At 39.5% G+C, this 23,793-nt stretch overlaps 1 protein-coding gene across 4 annotated transcripts; it reads right to left on the bottom strand.

Annotated features, from left to right (window-relative positions):
• s100p (S100 calcium binding protein P) lies at positions 1–20,400 on the bottom strand. 4 transcript variants are annotated; one of them, XM_067597939.1, is made up of 6 exons: positions 18,133–18,350; positions 14,591–14,692; positions 4,786–4,881; positions 3,535–3,705; positions 3,127–3,322; positions 1–2,794 (listed from the first exon to the last, which is right to left on the bottom strand). In XM_067597939.1, the coding sequence occupies exons 3-6, from the start codon at positions 4,833–4,835 to the stop codon at positions 2,510–2,512; spliced, it is 702 nt and encodes a 233-aa protein (XP_067454040.1). In that variant the 5' UTR covers positions 4,836–4,881; positions 14,591–14,692; positions 18,133–18,350; the 3' UTR covers positions 1–2,509. The 4 variants fall into 4 exon arrangements, with proteins under 4 accessions (XP_067454040.1, XP_067454038.1, XP_067454039.1 ...); XM_067597937.1 differs by lacking the exons at positions 14,591–14,692; positions 18,133–18,350 and adding an exon at positions 20,321–20,400; XM_067597938.1 differs by lacking the exon at positions 14,591–14,692.
• Positions 20,401–23,793: the final 3,393 nt, after the last annotated feature.

A 23,793-nucleotide genomic window follows, 5' to 3' on the forward strand; every position in this document is an offset into this window, starting at 1 on the left:
TTGGACTTCAACTGGCTCCAAACTAGTTGTGATGTCACAAATCATGCTGGTACATACACGTGTTAAATTGAGATTTTCGGTGAAACTTTCTACTTTCAGCAGATAAATGTGAAAACAGCCTTCTGGTGTCAAACTCTGCACATACATCAATCTGCACATTGAAGCTCAAACATCCAACTGAAAGAACAAAAAGCACATTTTTGAGTGGAGGAGGACATTAAACATTTGTTTTAAACATCTCTATCTGTATAGTTGCAGCAATGCAAATATGCTCCCACTTTAGCCTACCAAGCCATCATGCTACATCACCATCTACTGGACTGTACCAGTGGAGCTGCCAATGGCTTATACAGTGATCATGGCTATATGTAGGTATGTGTCCTATACAGCTGCTGTACTACGGCTGGATGTAAACAGGAAGAAGTTGAATAAAGTCAGAGCTCAAACTACCACAGTGTGTCCCCCTTATTTTGGTAACACAAATATTAGACCAAATTTAATCATATATTTCCTAAGAGTGTTATTAGCCAATCAAAGATGAGTATTGTAACTGAGTTCATAGCAGTGGCGGGACTAAAGAGAGCGAGGGAAACGAGTGAAATCGGAGAGAAGATTTTAAGTTTGGTAAAACCTGTTAATTTACTGTTTGTTCATCAAGTCAAGAGCTGGAGGTTTTACATTAGTGTGTAAAACAGGTGAGTGAGCCGTGTTCAGAGCTGTTTTCTGACAGTGATCCCACTACACTGGCGCAAACGCCATAACCACATGTGGACTGTTGCTAGCTGGGATGAGAAGCGTGTTCTTTCACCGATCTTTCACCTGAAACGAGGACCAGCTCTTCCTGCTTCCAGCTGTGCAGTATCACTGTGGAGGTCAATGATTCACAGTGATGGAAAAAAACAAAAACAAGTAGATAACTCAAATTGTTTGGTAGAAGACACAATCATGCTACCAAGGAAACAAACCCTTAATTTTGATGACCCCATATCTAGGGCCATAACTACCATTAATGAACCTGTGGTTTATGTATTTTTTCTGGGGAAGTACAGTTAAAAACGTACATATGGTGAATCGGATGACTTAGTTATAGGCTCAATATTTTTTATTTTTGATTACTTTTAGCATTTATGAGTAGAGCCAGAACAATGAAAAACACATTGTATCACTATCCAAATAACACTGTAACCTTATAAAACCTCAAAAGATAGTATACATAGTAGTATAACATACACAGTAGTATATAAGCAGTATAATTCCTGCCACAGTAAATAGTAAGCCTGTTTCCCAGCATACCACTTTTCTTTAACTGTGAACGTACTGGCTTTCAATGAAATCCAAAGTATCTCAGCCTGCAAAAATTATCTCATAGTATATACCTCTCTGTTACTTCCCTGTTGGTTTATCTGTGATGGTGCAGGTCATCATCCAGCTAATCAGGGCTCGTCAACACGTCAATCATCACAAACCACTTCACATAATCCAAATTCTGAATTGTGACATAATCAATATTAAAGGTTCAAACATCATTATCAAGAGGTAAGCAGCACTTTGTGTTTATTTGAAAGTAAAATCATTCATGTAGCAAAACATGTTTGGTAAGAAAATGTAAAATCAATCTCAGGCAGCAGTGGTGTTAATGTGTGAAGCTGTAAATAAACTGTTTAGCTTCAGCTTGACATTAAGAGAATAACTGTATGTGGCAAGTGAGCTGAGAGTGGAGTAAGGCATAAGTGGAGTAATAATAACCAGCTAGCTAATAAGATGATAAAGTTATTTGTAAAAAGAAATCACAATAACTTTGTTGCACTTGTGTGAAATTTCACAGCTGGAGATTTGAATTCCTTCTATAATCTCAAAAACTCAGTTTTACATAATCTTCACATTCAGTTCACAGTGTCAGTATAAAGACTTCCTAATAATAGAGCAGTGCCTATTAAAATGTATTCACATATAGGACGTCAAATCAGTAAATTCTCTGTTTGTAAGACAGCTGCAGTAAACATTAGCAACCTCTGCTACATGGGTACCCAGATTGCCCAAAATGCACTTTTGGGGACCAAGCTAGAGTTAAAGATATTATGTCTTTACAACCAGTTTGTAAAGCTATAGAATACCTCCCTGTGTCAGAATAGTACACAATTACTGTATATCACACTTGTATAAATGCTTACAAAATTACTGACTGGCCTACAAATATTATGGAAATTAAGGTTTCAAAGGTTGTTACTGAGCTTCAGCTACCAGCATGCCTCACTGGCTTCAAGCTGCAAACCTGCATCAGGTCATCTTCCTATCTGGATTTCCTCTGTGTCTCTCAGTGTGATATCCTTCTGACATGTATGTTTCTCTTTCTACAGTAGCTGCTTTCAGACTGTCACTGAGACATGGCTTTGAGTCTAACCACATCTCAGCCTTCCATCCACTTTGTCTTTCAGTCTTGGCCCCATGAAACTGTTTCAGTTGTCCCCTTGTCCATATAATGGGAACATCCTTTTGGGTCACCGACACTTCACCTCTTGATGCGGCTCATTCGCTCACACATGATGGATAGGTACTGGGTCAGCTTCACCATGGCAATGATAATGGTTCCTCCAATCAAGGTGCAGGTTGGCCAGAAAAGCGAGTGGAAGACAGCAACTCGGCCATAGATCTGTGTCAAGATGGCGCTGTCCACGCGGTCTGTTGGATCCACAAAACACTGAACCGTGTGTTGAGATCTGAGACGCTCAGATATGTTCTGGACTATAGCATGTGTGGCTGCATAGTCCTTACGGCACTTTGGGATGTAGAAGCACTGGAGGAAAGAAAAGTAAAAGAAAAGAGTGAATATTGTATTCAGTGTCTCCTGTAAGAGATTGTTCTGTTTGTATAGAGTAAATACTTCCATATGGTTCCAATTATTCTATTGAATTTCTCATATATGAGTGATGGATGACTACAATTCCCATGTGCTTAAGACCACAGCGATGCTTTTGATCACTGATCTGATCAGTTTAATCTAACACTGGTAAAAAAAATGAAGTAGAGTAAGGCAGACAACTTAAAATCATCACCAACAAAGCTAAAGCTGCCAATAAAGGGAAGAAAGAACAGGAAGTGTCAGCAACACCAGCAGTGGTCAGGTACCTCGTGGTTGCTGTCCTGCGTGTCTTCGTTGTGCAGCAGTCGTACCACCTTTCCTGAGGAGTTGAGGCTGACAAAGACCTGGAGACAAGGGAAACGAGAACGCTTCCAGCACTCTGTTCCACAGCTGTATGAACAGTTTACATCCCACACGATGGTGGAGTTCACAATAGTGCAGTTAGCCTCGTCCGTCCACACACTGTAGACAAAGATAGAGAAGTTACTGTATTTCCACTGCATGCTAAGATCCAAACTTCATCCGGTACTGCTTTTAAGGAATGTTTTTAAGGGTTTCAGTGGTTTCTGCTGTACACCACTCTTGACTCAATAATCACTATGAAGTCACAATAAAAACCAAAGTATGCATTTGCTGTTCTGCAAACTGAAAGCGACCTTGTGAGCTGTTATCACCTGTCTGAGTAAGAGCGCAGTATGGTGATTCCCAGGACAAAGTACATCATGACAGACATGAAGACCATGCTGAGGCCCAGCAGTATGGCTCTGTCCTCTCCTGCCCTCAGAGCTGTTACCGTCTTCCTCTTGTCCAGGACCTCATACTCACGAATCTTCTGGTAGATGGATCTGAAAAAGGTTGACATGAAAGATGTAGCTTGAAAGACTGCATATTCGCTTCTTCGTCAGTCAACATATCAGAGGGTGAAAAGAACCCTGTGAGGTCTCTTTTTAAAAATGTAAATAATTAAATGATGCCATATGATCATTCATACAGAAAAAAAGGTTAAATCATTTTGGTCCTCTTCAGATTTTATGTAAGGTGTTCTGTGTTCTGTTGAGTCTTTTGGTTTACTATTGTAATAGTAGTTGCCTTTTGTGTTAAACAGGGAATTAGTTTGTTTTGCAGCAGATTAGTCATGGGGGACTGACAGGACCCCACTCTGCTTTATAAATAACATAAGCATCAGAAGCATTTAGCAGCACATTTTAAGAGTGATTGTGATCCCTGCACCATTTACCTCTGACAATAAACTAGACACCTTTACAGGAACCTCGCTATAAAGCTCTGTGAAGCTAAGGGGAGCTGCAGAGTCGCTCATAATTCTCTGTAGGTTCATCACTACAACGATGCCTCTCACATTACACACTGTAATTTGACACATTGTTATTATAAAAAATATTGATTATAGCAGCTTTAAAGCCGCATTATTGTTTTGGGGTTTTTTTAGGTGGCTCCAGCTGCTTAATGCTCCACTATGTTCACCAGCTAGTTACTAACTTTGTCTGGCATTTAGTGTTGGGCAGGTAGTGTATGGTGCATTTATCAATCTTTTGCTGAAAACAGCAGCCTGCTGCTGCTAAAACAGGGTTGATGACAGCAAGTTGCGGGCTGGTAAACCCAAACAATCATCCAAAATAGACTTAAAAGCTCTGTTGAGCTGATGGTAAAGTGCAGGGTCGGGTGATAATCTCTGTGGGCTTGTCACGGTGAGCAACAGCTTTCACATTACAAATAATAATTAGTTGTTAATATGAAACTATTGGTTACTGCAGCTTTAACTCCTTGAGAGTCATTAAGATGAGATCCTCAGATGACACCTTGTTAGTTGTTCCTAAGTTGAAGCTAAAGACTAAAGGTGATTGTGAGCTTCAGAATAACCATCATATTGGCATTAATGCAAACACAGGCGAGACAGTACTCAATACCTGCGGTCACCTCCTCCATCTGTTGCTTTACTTCCTGCCCACAGAAACATCCTGTCTGAGGAATGTGGGAACCGTAGACCGCCGTTGCTGACCCACCTGCAAAACATGCAGAGACTGTTATTCAAAAACCAAACAAGATCTCTCTACTGTTGTCCTGACGGTTCTGTAGAAAAAGGCCAGAGAAACTGTAGGCTATTGCTCAGGCTTATAGAAGAACTAAGCTGCCATATCTGTGTTCTGTCTGAAATCTATGTTCTGGACTCAATCAGGGGACATTAGTAAAAAATAAATATGCCAGTATCAGGTCTGCTAAACAGAGCTTGACAGGATTGGAAAAGCACATCTACAGTATGAGCAACAAGATTGATGAATTCATGAATTCATCATGAATTTCTGCAAGTTATAGTGATTTCAAAACAAACTGACAGTAACCACAAAGATCATGACAAAATGAGCTGAAAAGCACATGTTCGGTTAACATTGACTTAAGAAATTAGTGGCTGTACCTGTCAAAAGTGCATCCCTAACTCCAGCGGCAATTAACCATATACTGTGTCATATGTACACTAGTGCCAATATGTCATTTGTACAGACTGCCGGTAACATCAAAGAGGCCAAAACAACCCTAGCAAGTCGTCAACCATACCATCCATGTCAGCACTGAGCAGACCCAGCGTGCCTCGCAATTATTTACAACCCAGGCTGCACAGGTCTCTTTCATCAGCCATCAATAAGAGTCCTTCACTCACTCTGAGAGGCTACAGTAATATCAGCTCTGTTGTGTGTGTATGTGTGTGTGTATGTGTATATACTGTATGTGTTGTGGACTGTAGTTGATCAGGGGCAGAAGAACTAAGAACTCAATTTAAACCTCAGTGGATGAAGGCGTTCTTGGGGCCGCAGGTTCACCATATTACAAACGTGTATTTAAGAGTCTACTTGAACTTCTGTGAGTCTCCAACCAATAAGCTCTTAACTTGGAGCTTGACCCATACTAGAGACTAAAAAACAGGATATATCAGCCTCTGCTGCTTCAATTTTGACCATTTTGACCACCAGTGAGGAGGTTGGGGTGGATGGTTGGCAGACGTACAAGAAGCTGGACTCTGACAACAGAGACCCAGGTTCACATCCTGATGTCTACATGTAGTTTGGTTTAGGCAACAAAAGCACTTTGGTTAAGGTTGGTGAAAGATCATGGTGTCACTTAAATGTTAATAGACACATTGTGCTTCAAGTCACTGCAGACTTTTTTCTGTATTAAACCAAGACCATGATTTTTCCCTAACTTTAACCATGTGCTTCCAGTGCCTGAACACAACCATGAAGAGTTTAGTGTTGCTGTAGTGGATATTGTTCTGCAAGATCAGATATTTGATGGGAAAAAAAAGATCTATGTTGTCTCTGAACATTTCACTCATACGTTCAGTATCAACATTTTTGCAACTTGCCAAATATGTTAATTAACAACATTTTCTCATTATATTGAGAGAAAATGTATTTCAGCCATTATTATGTCTCTAATAAAACGTATTTGCTGTTGCAATTTAGTCGTATATGAACATATTTTCTGGGAGACAGCGTTGGAATTTTACAACTCTGAAAAGCTGTCATGATGGTAATGATGATTGTGAGGTAAGCAGTAGAACAGCTTTTACATTGCAAAGTAATCTAACAGGAACGTTTGCTTGCACATATGTGATTGGCCAATATAGCACCTTGCTGCATAACGCATGATTGTTTTGCTACAAAAGGTTCAGCTGTCTTGCCAGGGCCCTCCGAGGAGGTTGCGTTTTTTTTTACACGGTGTTAATGATGGTTTGAACACGCCTCGGTCTTGTATATTTATTCTCTGATCATAAAATCCAAAATTAAATATCTGTAGAAAAACAAATTCAGTGTGACAACCTATCTGCCTTCTTGTTAGTGTGGAAAACCACAACCTAAAATAAGTCTGGGACTGACATTGTGTGTGTGTGCATATGTCTTTACTGAGAACATGTGTTGATTTGATTTATGTGTGATGAGTGTGTTGACTGACTGCATGCCTACACGAGTCTACATGTGTGTCTTTGAGTGTTATATTTGTCTAAAGAGAGTTATCTTTGTAAACTGATGGAAAAACTCCAGTGACACACACACGTGAAGTGGTTTGTGGACACTCTCTCTACAGAACATAACTGCCATTCCTTAACAGTTTAGGACCTCCCGCCCAAATGGAAAACATGCCCCCTCATAGAAGCTGACGTAGTGAAGGTCAGACAACACTGTGACTGAGAACAGACAGAAACTCACATTTTATTTGCTAACGCTAAGCAGTGTTGTGTTTTGTGAAGTAGGTGTTACAACTGTGGCTTTTAACCCTGTAAAGAAAGCAGAAATAAGACAGACACACACCTTGAGCTAGATCCCTTCAGGTGCAACTGCTGTGTGTGTGTGTGTGTGTGTGTGTGTGTGTGTGTGTGTGTGTGTGTGTGTGTGTGTGCAGTATATATTGCATTATTTATTTACATCTGTTTTCTGTCATTTTTTTGTGGTAGTTTGGTGGTAGTCCTCCCACCTGGTTTGACAGTTTGAAGAGACAGAGAATCACATCGATCTACCTGTTCTGAAGGTCATCTTAAATCTTTTCAGAAAACCTGAGTGGGATGTCCTCTGCTGTGAAGTAAGAGTTGGGTTTTTTTTGTTTGTTTTTTTAAAATGATGTGTTAATCATTGTGGGGGGGGGGGGGGTTCCTTCAAATCTGCTGCCAAAATATCACTCAGGTTAGGTTGAAAGTTAAAGAATAATTCTGGGGTTCATGTGCCCACTCAACTTTTTGAGATTCAATGGCTTTAGAGAATATTTAAATTGTGTTTTTCAAATGTTCTCATTATGCTTGCCATTGTGTGCGTGCCATTATCAAAAATACAACTACAAAACTTCCAAATCTGCCACTGTATATATTGATACATACATGCTTAATTCACACACAGTTTACCATTACGGTCTGAAGAACACCCATATCAAAACTAGTTGTTTTAACTATCTATGTTTTAAATTGACTGCCTGCTTGACACTTTAACCCTGCTCTGACAGGAAATTAGCAGCTTACTGAGCAGCAAACAGAATGATTAAAAGATTAAATTCGTGTTATTTTTGACAGAAATAAGTCAGTTCAACATGAACCAGAGCAAACAGAAGAACAAACCATCAGGAAGCTGTTGGCACCTGGCTACTAAAGCAAGAGCAGTCAACATGACAGGACTAAATATTGACTGAAGCACGGTTCACTACACACACATACACACACAGACATGCTTGGCCTATAAAAGCAATAGGGCCATGCATGATGGACCACCAGAAGGGTGCCTGAGTCAATATTTGTTTATCACATATATGTATGTCTGCTTGGTTGTTGTGAACACTGTTTCAGTCAAGCCTTTCTGCGCTAAGAGCTCTTAGCTGCAGCGTAGTGACAGCTTGAGTTCACTGAAATCAACACTGGTGACAAGATGGTGGAAATGTCAACACAGGATGTGAAGCCTCAAAATCTAAGTGTGAAATCTAAAATCTCTCTCACACCAGTGGTTCCTAATATGAGGGTCAGGAACTCCCAAAGTCTCAAGTTAAACCTGAGGGGTCATGAGATAAGTAATAAGATGGGGAAAAAAACAAACATATTCTTGCTTCACTATGATTTTTTAAATTGCAAAATACTGGATATTATCTTCTATGCCTCCAAAACAATCCAAATAAACTCTTTAGTTATAGTGGTGATAACTCATACACATATGCCACCTGTGACAAGGGGTCACGAGTCGACATTGCTTTGCTCGAAAGGGTCACATGCCATAAAGGCTGGAAACCAGTGTCATGGACCTCCAGACACTAATAAGATCTCACCTTACTGGGTGTTTGTGTAAAGAAGTGTCAGGAAATGTTGAAAAAAAAAAAAAAAGAAAGAAAGAAAGAAAGAAAGAAATTCAACAATATCTATCACTGACAGTTGGGCCAACCTAAAGCTTCAGCTTTCTTAGCTTTATCTATTGCTTAGCCCAGTTGATTTATGATCCCCATAGTAATGCTAGAGACATTGTTCTGTAGATTTTTTAGATCCGTTTTCAGAGATAATTTTCAACATTTTGAGCAAAGCTTCACTCAGACTAGGGCTGAGGATTAATTGTTTGTATATCAAAATCATAATTTTGTCTACTGTTTTGGCTAATGGTGGTTTTGTTGAAAAAATTTCAAAATTGATGTTTGAAAAAATTAGGAGGGGGCCAACAGAGTGGTAACTGTCTTTTTTTTTACATGAATGATTTTGGTGATTGTCTCACATCAATTTCAGACGGGTAGCTCACAGTTTATGATTGTTCCATAACTGTCGAGAGTGAATGACTGGCAGCTGGTGAACAGAGTTGTCAGAAACTCCCAGTTTTAACCTAAACTTTTAAAAACATCATATCATCATTTTTAAGATTACTTAACACCTTAACAGCTCTTAATTTAGACCGCCAGGATTCATTGCTGTGAAGCAGCTCACCCTGTCAGTCTGTGACGCTAATATTAGCGTTAGCTCCAGCAGCTAACTGTGTAGAGCAGTTCACTTTTGGTGTGATCAGTCTGATATCAAAACATTATTATTTTTATCAGGTTCTATTAATGTAGAAACACAAGCTTGTGATTATGGTTGGTGCAATATTATCTTGGTCAGAAAAATAAAATTGCAATTAGATGTTTTCCATAAATCATTCAACCTTAACTCAGATTAAAGATTTTCGGTATCTTAGCCAACTAACTCATAGCAATATTAAATAAGAGTAACACACAATCTCTTATACTTGTTCTCCTGAAACTGAACATTAACTAAGATGTATATGTTGTATGTTGTGCACTGTATACAAGTAAAAACTCACTTTTTTTGTGTGTGAACAATGAACGCCATAACTGATATTCAATTGACAAGTCAGTTTGCCAGTGAAGCAGAGGAAGACAGTAAGTACAGTCAAAGCAAATCACAAAAATGATCAGAATCATCTGAACTTGGCTCAACCTGATCATATGCGGACTGGAAATGATACAAAACCAACTGTACTCCAGTAATTACATTCTTTTTAACAAATCTATAGCTTACATTTTTAGCACAGCTTACAAGTCCTATATGATAAAACTGAGCTCACCTGATATCTGATGGTGGTGTCGGGCAAAAGTCAACGGTCAGACTGTCGGAGCAGTTGTCCCCTAACATGGTACCTTGCTTTTTAAAACACCTCCATCCATGGGCTCATATTCACCTTCATCCAAATTTCTGCCATTTAATTCAACTAAAAGTTCCTACTGCTGCTTGAGAGAATATTCAGCAGTCTTCACTTCTGGTTGCTAAAGCTTAGCTACAAAAAGAAATCAATTGTCAGTGATTTTTTTTTCACTTCCAATGTCACGTACTGTTCAACTCTGAGCTATACATAATATTTCAGAAGAAAAAATAAATTGATTTTTGTAGTATTTTAATAATTAATTTTTGCTTGTTTCAAAAAAGTTATGTAAGGTAAGCTAAGTAACTAGGTACAAAATTTGCTAATGCATACTACTTAGCATAAAGCAAACCAATGCAAAATGAGAAAAAAAACAGAAACCGGTCAATAAAGATCCATTATCTGGAGCCGTTCTCCAATTATAACCCACACATCTTTGTGGCTCTGCTGAAAGAAGCCTTGTGGCTCTGCTTTTGACTGCTGTGCTGTCTGAGGTGTCAGGTCTCTATAACAGCAGTGTAACACTGAGTTTACGTCAGCCTCATCAGCATCTGTCAGTGTGGATGTGGGAGGTGGCTGGGCTGTGTGGATGAGGGACTGACGGAGAGCCGGGAGAAACGTGAACATGAAAATACTGATGTTCCCAAAACACTACAACAACTATCGCTTCTAGTATTTTGCTTGCTGTGTAGTTTGCATGCTGTCCCTTGACAGTCCTAAGACAGGAAAGTTTGGAGAAATTGAAACTTTACATAGCAGACAATAAACTGACTATACAGTATGCTAACTGCTCAGCAACAAGACAAGTTAGCAAATAGCTGAGGAAGAACAAAACATTAAACAGCTAAAAAAAGGCTGATGTGTGTCTGAGGAGAGGATGCCCAACCTCGTCGCCAGGGAAAAAGGTTCATATTGGACTATTCTGCAAAAATACAATTTAGGCTCAATAACAACAGTTTTTATGTCCAATGTCAACATTTTTTTAATTACGACAGAATTTGCACATGGCAACTAAGGTTAGGTAAAGCCTGCAACAAGATGCAAACTCTGATCTTCTGCAGGAAAGCTGTCACCCATCTACCACTCTGAACTCCATACCTTTACTTTCTGCTTGGCTCCATAAAGGGCACACTACTTCCTCCACTAACACTGAATATTGCGTCAGGATGGAAAATGTGAGATACAGAGTAGTCCAGGCTACCATAATTCTTCAGGAACTGGGCTATGGAAATCACTCCTGAGACCACTGGAGACCAAACTAAACCTAAAAGAGCATATTCATATTCATCAGGTGGCCAGAAATGACCATCAAATTCAATTTAGGCTAACAAACAGCTCTGAGTACAGGAACTCTTTCTCCCTTTTAGAGATGACTGGTAGGTAGATGGCAGTGTACAGTGTGTGATGTTTAGTAGATCCGGTCAGTGCCTGTCATCTGCACAACTACAGGGTAACAAATAAAATAATAATGGCAGTTGCGAAAGGAGTTTAGTGTCATCTTAGTCATCTGCTACCTTTTTTGGTGGTTGGGCCAAAATCCAAATTACTTTGCCAGCTGTTACCTAACGTCTGGCACCACAGTTTGTAGTTGCATCAGTTTGAGGCACACTGCCTTTGACCTTTAACTGCATGACAGATATCTGAAATAATAGCTTTGTCTGTATGTGTGTTTGTGTTTTCAATATTATTGTACCAAAACTGACATTATACTGAAACAAAAGAAGATTTGTTTAACAGGAGGTGGTGTAAGCTATGCAAGAATGTAAAGAATAGAGAAATAAAAATGTGATGTACCGTATAAATATAAAACATATAGGTTTTGATATATTATATATGACTGAAGTGATACCATCTGAAACTGTTTCACTTCAAAGCCTTTGTGTATTATACAAACCTTATCAAATGGCAGGGGAACACAGAGGCTTATACATGTCTTGCTACATTATATGCATATACACATACAGAGCTATTTATTCACCTTTCTTACAACTGTTAAAAAGGTCATGAGGAGAGGAATGTTCTGTGATGTGGTCACACACTTCTTTGCTATACGTATTGTGTACACACGCTCGCAAACACTGTCGACATACTTTAAGCTGGACACACACACACACGCACGCACATACACACACACACATACATACACACACATGCTGGCTTCATCTCAAGCAGTTCTTAAGCCAAGCCACTTGTCTCTCTTTGACACATAAACCTCACAGCTTTCCTGGAAGGCGGGACCGTCAGGTGGCATGGTAACTGCACAGTTGCTGCCGTTCCCTGTGACAGGGTCGAAGACTCACAGACACACAGGCATGCCTTCACACACACACACACACACACACACACACGGTGTGTTAGCAGTGATGTCATGGTTCTGTTTCTGGAAGGTTATTTGGATGGCATGTGTTTCAGTGTGCGTAGCCTGCAGTTGTCTTTTGCCACCTGACTGACAACAGAACAGACACACAGCTTTCTTTAGAATCGAAGAGCTCTAGCATATAGAATAAAGCTATTATTTTAGCCTTTATCTGAATCTTGTCATTTTTAAGGCATCAGCTTTATAGTATTTTACATTTTGTGCTACTTAGTCAGACAGCAGGTGAGACTGTGGTGGTACAGACTGGCTTCTAGGTGAGAATGAGTGTAACTGAAAAAAACCAGCAAGCTTCCCTGATAAAAAATACAAGTTAAGGTGAAAAATAGGTGGTGTTACTAATAATTCCACATAAATTAGTTATTTTATAATCCAGGCATGTTTACAACAAGACAGCGGTAGCTCTGGATACTCTGATTGACATCTTAACAAGCAGACATCATGTAAACATCATAAAATAATAGTTTAGTGTCCCAGCTCCTTTCGGGCCCTCAGCAGAGGCAAAGCTGGCAACATTTTGCATCCAGAGGGGTTAACACATTAGACCTGGATTGGACAAACATTAAATAGGCATTCAAAGTAGTCCCTTGCCCCCACCTGGGCAACTCAGATCACCTTTCTGTGATGCTGATACCTGCATAGGGGCCCCTGCTCACCTGAACAAAACCATATGCTAAGCAGATCAGGGTCTGGCCAGATGGGGCCATTTCAGCACTCCAGGACTGTTTGGACTGCACTGACTGGGACATGTTCAAGGAGGCTGCCACAATTGACCATCACAGAAGCTGAATCTGTGGCTGAATACATAAAAAGTGTATTGATGATGTCACTGTCACCAAGAACATCACCATACATGCCACCCAAAAACCCTGGTGTACCAACAAGGTGCATGTGCTGCTGAGAGCATGAAATGCTGCCTTTAAGTCCAACGACTAATTGGCCCTTAGATTAGGTAGGGCCAAAATTAACCGGGGCATCAGGGCACTTCCATGTCATGACTCTAGAGACTCCAGGCACATAACTGCTCCACTACCCTGCAAACTACAACATTGACTTCCACAACAAGCTCAATGGTTATTTTGGGTGGTTTGAGTTACTGAACAACATGCCTGTGAGGAAAAGTCACCCCTCACCACCATGACCAGTTCACTGTTTTGGCCCTGCTGATGTCCAGAAGACCCTGTGCAGAGCCAGCCAAAAAGCTGCAGATCCTGATAATACACCAAGTCTTGAACTCAGAGAAAATATTAACAAACTAACACATGTCCTCACAGACAATTTTAACATCTCCTTGAGGCAGACTGTTGTCCCTTCATGCTTCAAGGCCACCACTATTATACCAGTGCAAAAGAAGTCTACAGTGTTGGGTCTTAACCACTTCCACCCCATAGCACTCACACCCATCATGACGAAGTGCTTTAAGAGGCTGGTCAAGGACCACATAACATCCAGACGTTCCTCCACACTACACCCATTCCAGTTTGCATACCGTCCAGAACACTCCACTAATGATACCATATCCTCAGCACTGCACCTGAGCCTGGAGAACAGGAACATTTATGTGTGGATGCTTTTCATAGACTTCAGCTGGGCCTTCAATACAGTCATTCCCTGGTAGGCAAGTTCAGTCCATTGGACTACTGAATACTAGAGTTCCTGACACACAGACCCCAATCAGTACAGGCTGGTAATGGCGTTCCTCAGGGCTGCGTCCTGAGTCCACTGCTGTTAACACTGATGACCCACAACTGTTGTGCCACACATAGCATGACATCATTATGTTTGCGGATGACACAGCGATAGTGGGCCTCATCAGCAATGGCAATGAATCATCTTACAGAGAGGAAGTAAACCAACTGGTGGGCTGATGCAACACAAACAAGCTGTCACTTAATGTCAACAAAACAAAAGATAACACTGTGTCAAGAAGGACTGGTGCGTCTTTGTATTTTCAATGTTTTCAATCTATGCTTATCTGTGTGGACATTGAGCTAGGAGTAAACACAATTTTGTTGTATGGTATGGAGAATGAAGTCTACTTTGGACTTTGAACTTTGAACCAACTGGGCAAAGTGGGTCACTGCCCTGGGGGTTCAGACCAGTGCCCCCAAGTTCACTGTTTGTGGTAATTTGCTTTATTTCAAATAAGTTTGGGAATATGCACTACTATAGCGCAATATGAAATGCATTCACCTGATCTTGAGGATTCCACTTGTTATGTCAATGCATCAATTTCCATCCATGGCAGCAACATTGGTTCACCAGGGCTGGGCAGTCGCCAACACGCGTCCAACCCTGGTCAGGACAAAGGTCATAAAGGAGCACTGGCTGGCACACTATGACCACAGATAGATCCCCAATGGGGGTTTGACCCAAATCCATTGAATCGAGTATTAGACACAAACCATGGACCCACAACATCTCTGGTATGACTATAGCTTTGGACATTGATCTTATGTCACTTCTCATCTCTCTTTCCATATTTTAGTTCTCTCTCTACAGTATACCATCCAAACAAAGGCAAAAACTCCAGAAACCATGAATTCATCTAGTTATATATATAAATATAAATATAAAAAAATGAAGAGTACTTAATGTGTTAATTTGCTCCTTTGTGGCCTGTGGTAGCCTCTTCCCAGACCTCTGAATCACCTTCCACTTCATTTCTTATTTGTTTGGTGATGCAAATAGATCTGATGTTGTGTCAATTGATGTCCCTTTTGGCTGATTGGAAAAACAGTCAGCAACAACAATCAGAGCTTTGTAGAATTAAAAATGTCATCTTCCTATTTAGTCTGTTAGCTTCCTGGCTATATTAATGAAAAAAAGCAACTGAAGATTCACGCATCTGTACAAAGCAACAAGAAGGTGAACACAACATCAGGCAGAAAGAATGAATGAATGAATAAATTAAGTGAAACAAAATTCAGTCTAATTGTCAGGATAGGCCTGTCTAACTCTGTTGCCTGAGACCCTGTACCCTCCAATATGTCTGCCTGAAAGACATCTTTAGATGGAAAGCAAACATGGGAGGTAAGACTAATACATATCTCTGGCTCACTGGTACGTCATCTTTCTGTAAAGCTACAGCTGCATTGGCAGGACAGAGAGAAATGGAAAGTGAAAATACTGTAAATGGGATTAGAGGCTTGACTGAGACATATTTTGTTTTGAGTGGTAGAATGAGTGCTAATAGCAGAGGAGTAGAGACAGCTGGTGTTAATGGTTCAGACCAGACTGGGTGGCTCCCCACTGCGAGGTATCGTTAATGGAATGATCCAGGCTGCTGGGAAGTCATTTCAGTACATGTAATTAAATCAGCTGCTGAACTACATTTTACAGTAGGTTGGTGGTAGTTCATCTGAATTTAGATTTGGGGAAAGGATTTTGAGAAATTACCAACTTTTGTTTATATCTCAAATACAGAAAGGGAATTGGATTAGTTTAATTACTTTTCCATCTGTTTTAATTTACACCTTGAAGGTGCAATATGCAAGATTTGGCCACCTGCTCCAAAAAGTCCCCATCCTACCCTTACCCCCCACCCTTCCCCGTCCCACCAAACACATCACCACACCACCATCACACTCATAGAATTATCACTCACTGAATATAGCGTAAAGCTTACTGTTTACAGTGAATCCGTGCTACAGAGTCATCAAGCTATCAAAATGCTATGGAGACATTAGAGCCAGCAGTAAATTACCAAAAAGCTGCACAGATCAGTCCATCAGATCATACAGCTGAGCTGACCAGCCGGCCAGCGACTAAGACAGTTCCAACACCATCAGAGCTAATTTTCAAATAGGCATTATTTGGATAAACTGACCACATCTTGGGAATCTAAATGATTACTTTCTCGCTGAAAAATATATTAAAACTTAATAAAGTGACATATTGACCGTCCTACAGCAAAACTTACAGCAGCTTCCAGCCTGGCTCAAAATCTCCGCCATTACTGCTGTGGTAGTTCAGAGCAGCACTACTTCTTCTTCCTTTCATGTTGGACTGAGGGCAGACTGGACACTACAGTGACTCACTATAGCCCTTGGGGTACAAAGTGGGATGAGACAGAACAGGCCAGGGCTAGCTGGTTAGCATGCTAACTTCAGTAGATATCTCTGCAACACAATATGTAGATGTCTTTGATATAACATCAATACTGTTATTTCTTCACATTCTGTTGATAATTTTAGTTATTTTTTGAATGTTTTAAACTAAAATTTTGGCCAAATCTTATATAGTGCACCTTTAAAGTGTCATACTTGTAACATGTTATAAAGACCCTTTTCTTTTTTTGAGTTTCCCATAAAGTTTCTAGCAACCAGTTGTCAGTATGTCATTAAACAAACATTCAGTTTTCCCTGAAAATACAATATTTCAATTAAAATAGTGCTTAAACTGGCATATTTACTATTGTGGTTTTGTGTTTTGCGCAATGTGTATGTAGAAATTGTAGGTGTATATTAACCTTTCAAAACAACCCATCCAATAGGTAGCTGCTGTGCACCCAAAGACACACACATGCGACTATCTGTGGCTTCTAAACACCAGACAGTGAAAATTATGATGAGAAGAGGAGGGGTGAGTGGACAGAATTTATAAAAAGGACGTAAATGATCAGATATTAAACAAAGATTTAAAGAAATTGTTTGACATTTTGCTGAGAGTTAGATGAGGGGATTGATACCTCTGTATCACCTCATAACATTTCATAAATTCAAGTGTGTGCTCTGGGTGATGACTGTATGCTTGCTGTGTTTGTATGTGTGAGATGTCTGTATGTGTTCTTGAATGTGTCTTTCATGGTTTTTGTGTCCTATTTTCTTTGTGTCCCAATGGCACTGTAAAGCACTTTGTAACCTGTGTTTGAAAAGGTGCTATATAAAAGTTTTACTTACTTACTTACTTGCTTGCTTACTGTATGTTGAATGTGAAACTGAAGCCAGGATACAGTTAGCTTAGCTTAGCATCAATTTTTCATTTAATTTATTTGGTCCACTCATGGTAATGCACCGTTCCAGGAAAAAATGTGATTCATAAACAAAACACAACTCAGTTTCCTTGTACACATTCCATAAAGACTCGAAACAGGGGCAGAAATAGTGCGGCACATCCTGTAGGCCACATCATCAACTTGTAATTTTTACAGATTAGAGAAATGACACATAACATGTTATCTCATTTGGTAAATTTTGTTACCTTTCATTAGAATCAGGCTACTTTTTCCCCTTTATGCTAAGCTAAGTTAACTGTCTGCTGGCTTTATCAATTTATTGTATAGATATGAGAGAGACATCAGTCTTCTTGTCTAACTGCCATCAAGAAAGTGAATAAGTATATTTCCCAAAATATCAAACTACTCTTTTAATATGCAATAATTTAAACTCAGAAGTCTTCTGTATCTCTAAATCCTAGACTGACAATATGTCAATTTTTTACCATAACATGACTGTTATGAGACAATAGTAATTCAACCTATAGTTTGTTAGTGAGACTTTAGTGTTAAATAATGGCATAGTATTAAATCTCTGCAAATGCAGCACAAAAACATTGCAGCAATGAACTTTTAAACCACCTTTGATGTAGGCAAAATAATCAGGTGTCAGATAATCTAAAGACAAACTCGACACCTTCTTGAGCAACCAAAACACCATCCCATGACTTTCTAACTCACAACAGCTCCACAAAAAGTTCCCCACATTTTCTTATCCTGTCAAACCGTCTAAACTTACCGTAACTTGCTGCTGTAGTCAAAAAGTTTCCTGGCCGCAGGTATTCATTTTGTATTTTAATCCCATGGTATTTTAAGAAGTGTCCTCTAGGCTGAGCCAGTATGTCATATTCTGTCTATCAGGGACAGAGCGGCTCCGGCAGCCCTCAGCATGTCTCCCATAGGACTGCTGACTGAGCCACAACAATAATAACCACACTGCCCCTCACTGCTCACACTAATAATCATGATGATGATAGTCTGTGGGATTTGGGGGAGAGAGACCGTGTTTGGTGTGGGAGGGAGAAAGGGAGGAGATGAGAGACCGACGGAGGAAACAACAACACAGGGAGTCAATTAAAACAGTAAAGGCTGTAAAACCAAAACAAGCTACACAGAGCTGAGGGGAACTGCAGGGCTGGGTGCTAATTCTATGCAGGTTCATTACTTCAAACGACCCTAGTTACATTATACATAGGAATTCGAACAACTGCTTATATAAAAATATTGATTAGTGCGGCTTTATGGTTGTGAAAATGTTGTAATCAGTTAAGGTTAGTAAAAGATTGCCGCCATGTTTACAGAAAACAAGAGCAAACCCAGGAACAAAGTGTTGAAGTCAGACTTTTATACACCTGCCCACCGCTCCATTAAACCTCTGCATATTGTTTCACTGCACTGAATATTATACTATATCATAAGACATCAACATCTCAAATAAAAAGACAAAACAGCAAAAAAAAACAACTAGCTCGAAATGAAAGGTATCTTCACTAGATCATAAATGGCACAGTAAGAACTAGGGCTGGACAATGTATCAATATTATATCAATATTGTAATATGAGACTAGATATTGTTGTAGATTTTGGATATAATATTATGATATGGCAAGTGTAGTCTTTTCCTAGTTTTAAAGGCTGCATTACAGTGAAGTGATATAATTTTCTGAACTTACCAGACTGTTTTGGCTGTTCTATCATTTGCCTTCACCCACTTAGTCATCATATCCACATTACTGATGATTATTTATGAAAAATATCATGTAAATATTTTGTGAAAGCACCAATAGTCATCCCCACAATATTGTCACAATATCAATATCAAGGTATTTGGTCAAAAATATCATGATATTTGATTTTGTCCATATCGTCCTGCCATAGTAAGAACCTTACAAGTCACAATAAAACCAGCTTAAGTTATGAAAGTTCAGCAACTTGGATTTGGTGATTTAGGGGCCATGTTACATTTATGACTGTTGTTTCTAGCCTCATGTGATTGAATGAATCCCCTAAAGATAATCAGAAGCTCCTAAGTGGCTTTAGAGGCCTCACACAGACATAGTGTTTTCTCTCTCCTCAGCTGTTTACAGGCCATGTTTGACTAACGTCTTCCTCACTCTCTCTTGTTGCAGCTTAGGGCAGAAAAACTTTACACCATCATTTTAATGTTCAATTTGGTGAACTCATATTGTTCCCAGCACAGCCTTTAAAATTAACTTTGGGAGATATGACACATTTTAAATGTATCACTAAGAAATGTTACATAAATGAAATATGTATATTGTAGTTAATATTAAAATGATCAGAGCAATATAGTTCCATTTACAATAAACCTCAGTTGAGCCATGCAGCAGGATTGTCTTAAACCGTAGACACAGTGACCTCTAGTGGCAGGTGGCCGGCACCTACAACACAGCAGCTGGGTTCAGGCTAAGGACACGCTAATGGGGTTTTATAGACATAAGATATGATCTGTTCCAGACAAAACAGGTCTGACCATAGAAAGAATCCTGCAAAAAGTAGAGAAATACACTTATTTGACTTTTTACAAGGAGTTAGATAGGAAGATTAATATCAATTTCATCTGTTTGTTAAGTAGAAAGATTTGATTATTCAAAATGTGGAGAAACTTAAATGATATTCTACTGATATTTAGTTTTGTCCTGGAAAATATAACAGATTTTATGTAGAACCTTACTAAAAGCACAAAAGAATTCTTGTTGTTTGTAGTTACTCTAGATATCAATTTTTCTTCTTTCCTTCTTTCTTCTCAAAGTAACTACACAAATATAGTTTCCTGCAACATGCAATCTTTCTGATACAAAGTTGAAACATTGGGAAATTCTACCTTTTTTATTTTTGGAGGGAAAGTTACCACACCCAAAGGCACTACATTGTGAATGAATGGATAAACAGATCAGTGGGCTCACCCTGGGGTGCCACAGGCGCCTGCCTTTCTGAAGCTCCTCAGCTGTAGCATGCTGTTGCTGTGTTGATGTCTGAATGACTGAGAGGGGCTGGCTGCACACACACACACACACACACACACACACACACACACACACACACACACACACACACACACATACATACACAAACCACAGGATGGAGTGCAATTCAGTAAGAAAACACAGAGAGAATTGAAGGAAGTGGAGGCTTTGCTCACTTTCCTGATGGTGGGAGAGGGCGGCCGCGATTAGACATTTCCATCCAGTTCCAGTTTGAACTTTGACTTGGTGAAGGCAGTTGTTGACAATTTTCTCATGTTTCTTGAGCTCAGACACTTGAAAAAGTCATTTGAAACCCCTTTACTAAATAACAATGACTGTATGACTGTAACTTTTCATTCAGGTAGAAAATCTTTAATTTAGGTGAAACTCAAATGTTACAACAAAATTGAAAAAAACATCAGCGTAAAATAAAAGAAGAGCAGACAACAACATAAAAATATACATATACTTCTTAAGACATGATAACTCCACCCATTTAAAAAGTTCAGGCACAGTCTTTATATTTGTTTTTCATATTCCCTCTTCAACACTGCACAAAATCAAGTAATATGACTAAATACAGCATGTTTTTCACTACATCCTCCTCAACATTTTGATGTGACTGATAAATTATATTTATCTTGTTGAATGCTATGATGACCTACAGTAGCACATCTGTATTTTCCTGCATAGACTCTCCAGAAACTGGATGCAGTAGTTGTATGTGCTGTATTACATATCTCCAGCCATTACTGGTTGGTTAAGTATATTCAAAGATCTTCTTACCATCTTTTCTTAGCTTGTACATCTTCATTATGACCCTGTTGAACAATTTTATTCATTCTTTTAATTATATTTTTAACATTAGTGAATTCATAATTCTTCCTAACATATTTGGAGTAGGTGCAGATCATTGTTGACTTCCCTCTAAATTCAAGATTGTGTAAATTGTTTGTGGTAGTCCCTATTTATAAGGATCAGGATTAAGGATTTAGTGGCAACTAGAGGGGAGGTTGCAACCAACTGAATAACCTTCACCTCCCCCTCCCCTTCCAAGAGTGTAGGAGAAACTATGGTGGTTGTGAAACTCACAGAAAATGCAAAAGGCCCTCTCTAGAGCCAGTGTTTGGTTTGTCCGTTCTAGGCTACTGTAGAAACATGGCGGTGCAACATGGTGGGCTCCATAGAAGGGGACCCGATCCCTACGTAGATATAAAGAGCTCATTCTAAGGAAACAAAAACACAACAATTCCTATTTTCGGGTGATTATACTCTAATTAAAACATACTTATGAATATTATATTCCATTTCTGCCAATATTTCTGCCATTGGATCCTCCTAAATCTTACACGCTGTTCCTTTGATGGCAGTTCCTCAAAAGGAATTATTACTTTTTAATTTCCAAATATGTATATTTAAATTCTTTTGAGACCTTTTTTTTTTTTTTTACTTAATTTGGAATCAAATCTAGATCTTTATTTATTTCTCTTAACCTACATTCAGTGTTTGTTCATGTTTTTTCCAGACTGTGTTTTCTTTACGCATCAATTTTTTATTGTTCTAAATTAATCAGTGGATAAAATTTTAATATCTTTATAAAGTTGTTTTCTTGTAGTTCAACTAATATTGATCCAAACACTAATACTTTGAATTTAATCAGCATAATAATCATTTGTAGCTTAAAGTTTATTGAATTGAACTTTAAAACATTCATTTCCACCCTTTCCTCTTCCCATTCCATGTAAAACCATTCAACAATGTCTTCCATTTTTCAAGAAATAATTTGAGCTAATAGATAAGTCAGATTTTCATCAGAACATGAGAAATTAATGAGAAATTTGGATCATCATGTGTGGCAGGGTTTACATTACATAGACAGGAACTCCTCTGCAGTTGCCTGACTGTCACCACTAGGTTGAAGCAGAGAGGTTCTCTGACTGTGATGTCAGAATGAAACGTGGATGTAGTCTTGAGCGAAGCTCAGCAGGGGGCAGTGTGGAGTTGTACATGCCAACAAGAGAGACATGCAGTTTGTCCATAGGAGGCACTATAGCCATAACCTTTCCTATTCTCTCTCTCCTACACACACACACTTGCAGTGTTTTGAAAAAGGGTTCACCTAGGGCTTATAGCTTGGCATTCTATTTTAAAACTCCACCCTTAACAGCTTGAAATGGACTAGTGACTCCACCCCACCCCCATCCTGCTGTGGAACTCTGTGTGTGTGTGTGTGTGTGTGTATTAGTGTGTGTGTGTGCCTTTTTTATGTGCGCAAAGGTGTGAAAGAAGAAAAGACAGGAAGAAACCACAGGGCCAAGGCATGAGAAGGAAATGTAGGTCATGCTAGAAAGGAGGGAGGAAGAAGAGAAGAGAATGGAGAAGAAGGGAGACGAGAGGGAGGAGGACGAGACACTCGGCCTCCCAGAATCCCTGAAGTGTCCTTTGGCAAATGAACAGCAGGAACACAAAGACACAAAGAGTCACTAACGGACAGAGAAAGCAGAGCAGTGCTGAATCGATCACAAGTGTGTGAGTTGTGTGTGCGCGCGCGCATGTGTGTGTGTGTTCTGACCAATCAACAAAAACCATTATACTGGGATGCTCCTTCCCTCCTCCCTCTCTCCTTCCACAAAGAGGTGACCTAAATACTGAAGCCGCCAAACTGCTGGAGAAAAACTAAAAGACACTCACTCTTTAAGTGTGTGTGTGTGTGTGTGTGTGTGTGTGTGTGTGTGTGTATGAGTGAGAGTGGTGGTGGTTGTGGTGGTAGGGGGCGGGGGCGGGGGGCATCAGCCATGAAAGCCATAGTACTGCAGCTCAAAGCTTTATTCTTGCCTGTTGGCATAGCAACCACTGAGTCAAACCAGGATGATCAAAGAGGGCCTGATTACCCAGTGTGTGTGTGTGTGTGTGTGTGTGTGTGTGTGTGTTTGTCTCATACATCGCTGGATATGCAGAATATATTTTATGTACCAACGGCACTAAATTCCTAGAGATATGTTAGTAGCTACATCAGTAGTATCAGTTACACCTGCTAGCACAATTAAACCATTTCCAATCTGACATCAGCAGATTTAAAAATGCCCTAAACCTCACAGGGCTGAGCTAAAAGGACAGCTGTTTATGAGAGCAAACATTAGCTAACCGTTAGCTAATTGGCAAATGTTAGCTAACGTACCAGAGCAAAAGAAATGGTGATTCTGTAAAAAAAAACGTTCTGATATTTTGGTTTATTCAATATTTCTAGTTTTAATCTGTCTTTAAAGAACACCTTTTCCCGTAAGCATTAGACCATCGTCGGGGTAAACGGCTTGACAAAAGAGGCGAGTCACAACCACAAGAGGTCATTTGTCAAGAAAATTTAAACACAACACAAGTATTTTTAAGCTTTTGAACAAACAACAGCTTGAAAT

Source organism: Thunnus thynnus, chromosome 8 (genome assembly GCF_963924715.1).
Source record: "Thunnus thynnus chromosome 8, fThuThy2.1, whole genome shotgun sequence".
NCBI classification, from domain to species: domain Eukaryota; kingdom Metazoa; phylum Chordata; class Actinopteri; order Scombriformes; family Scombridae; genus Thunnus; species Thunnus thynnus.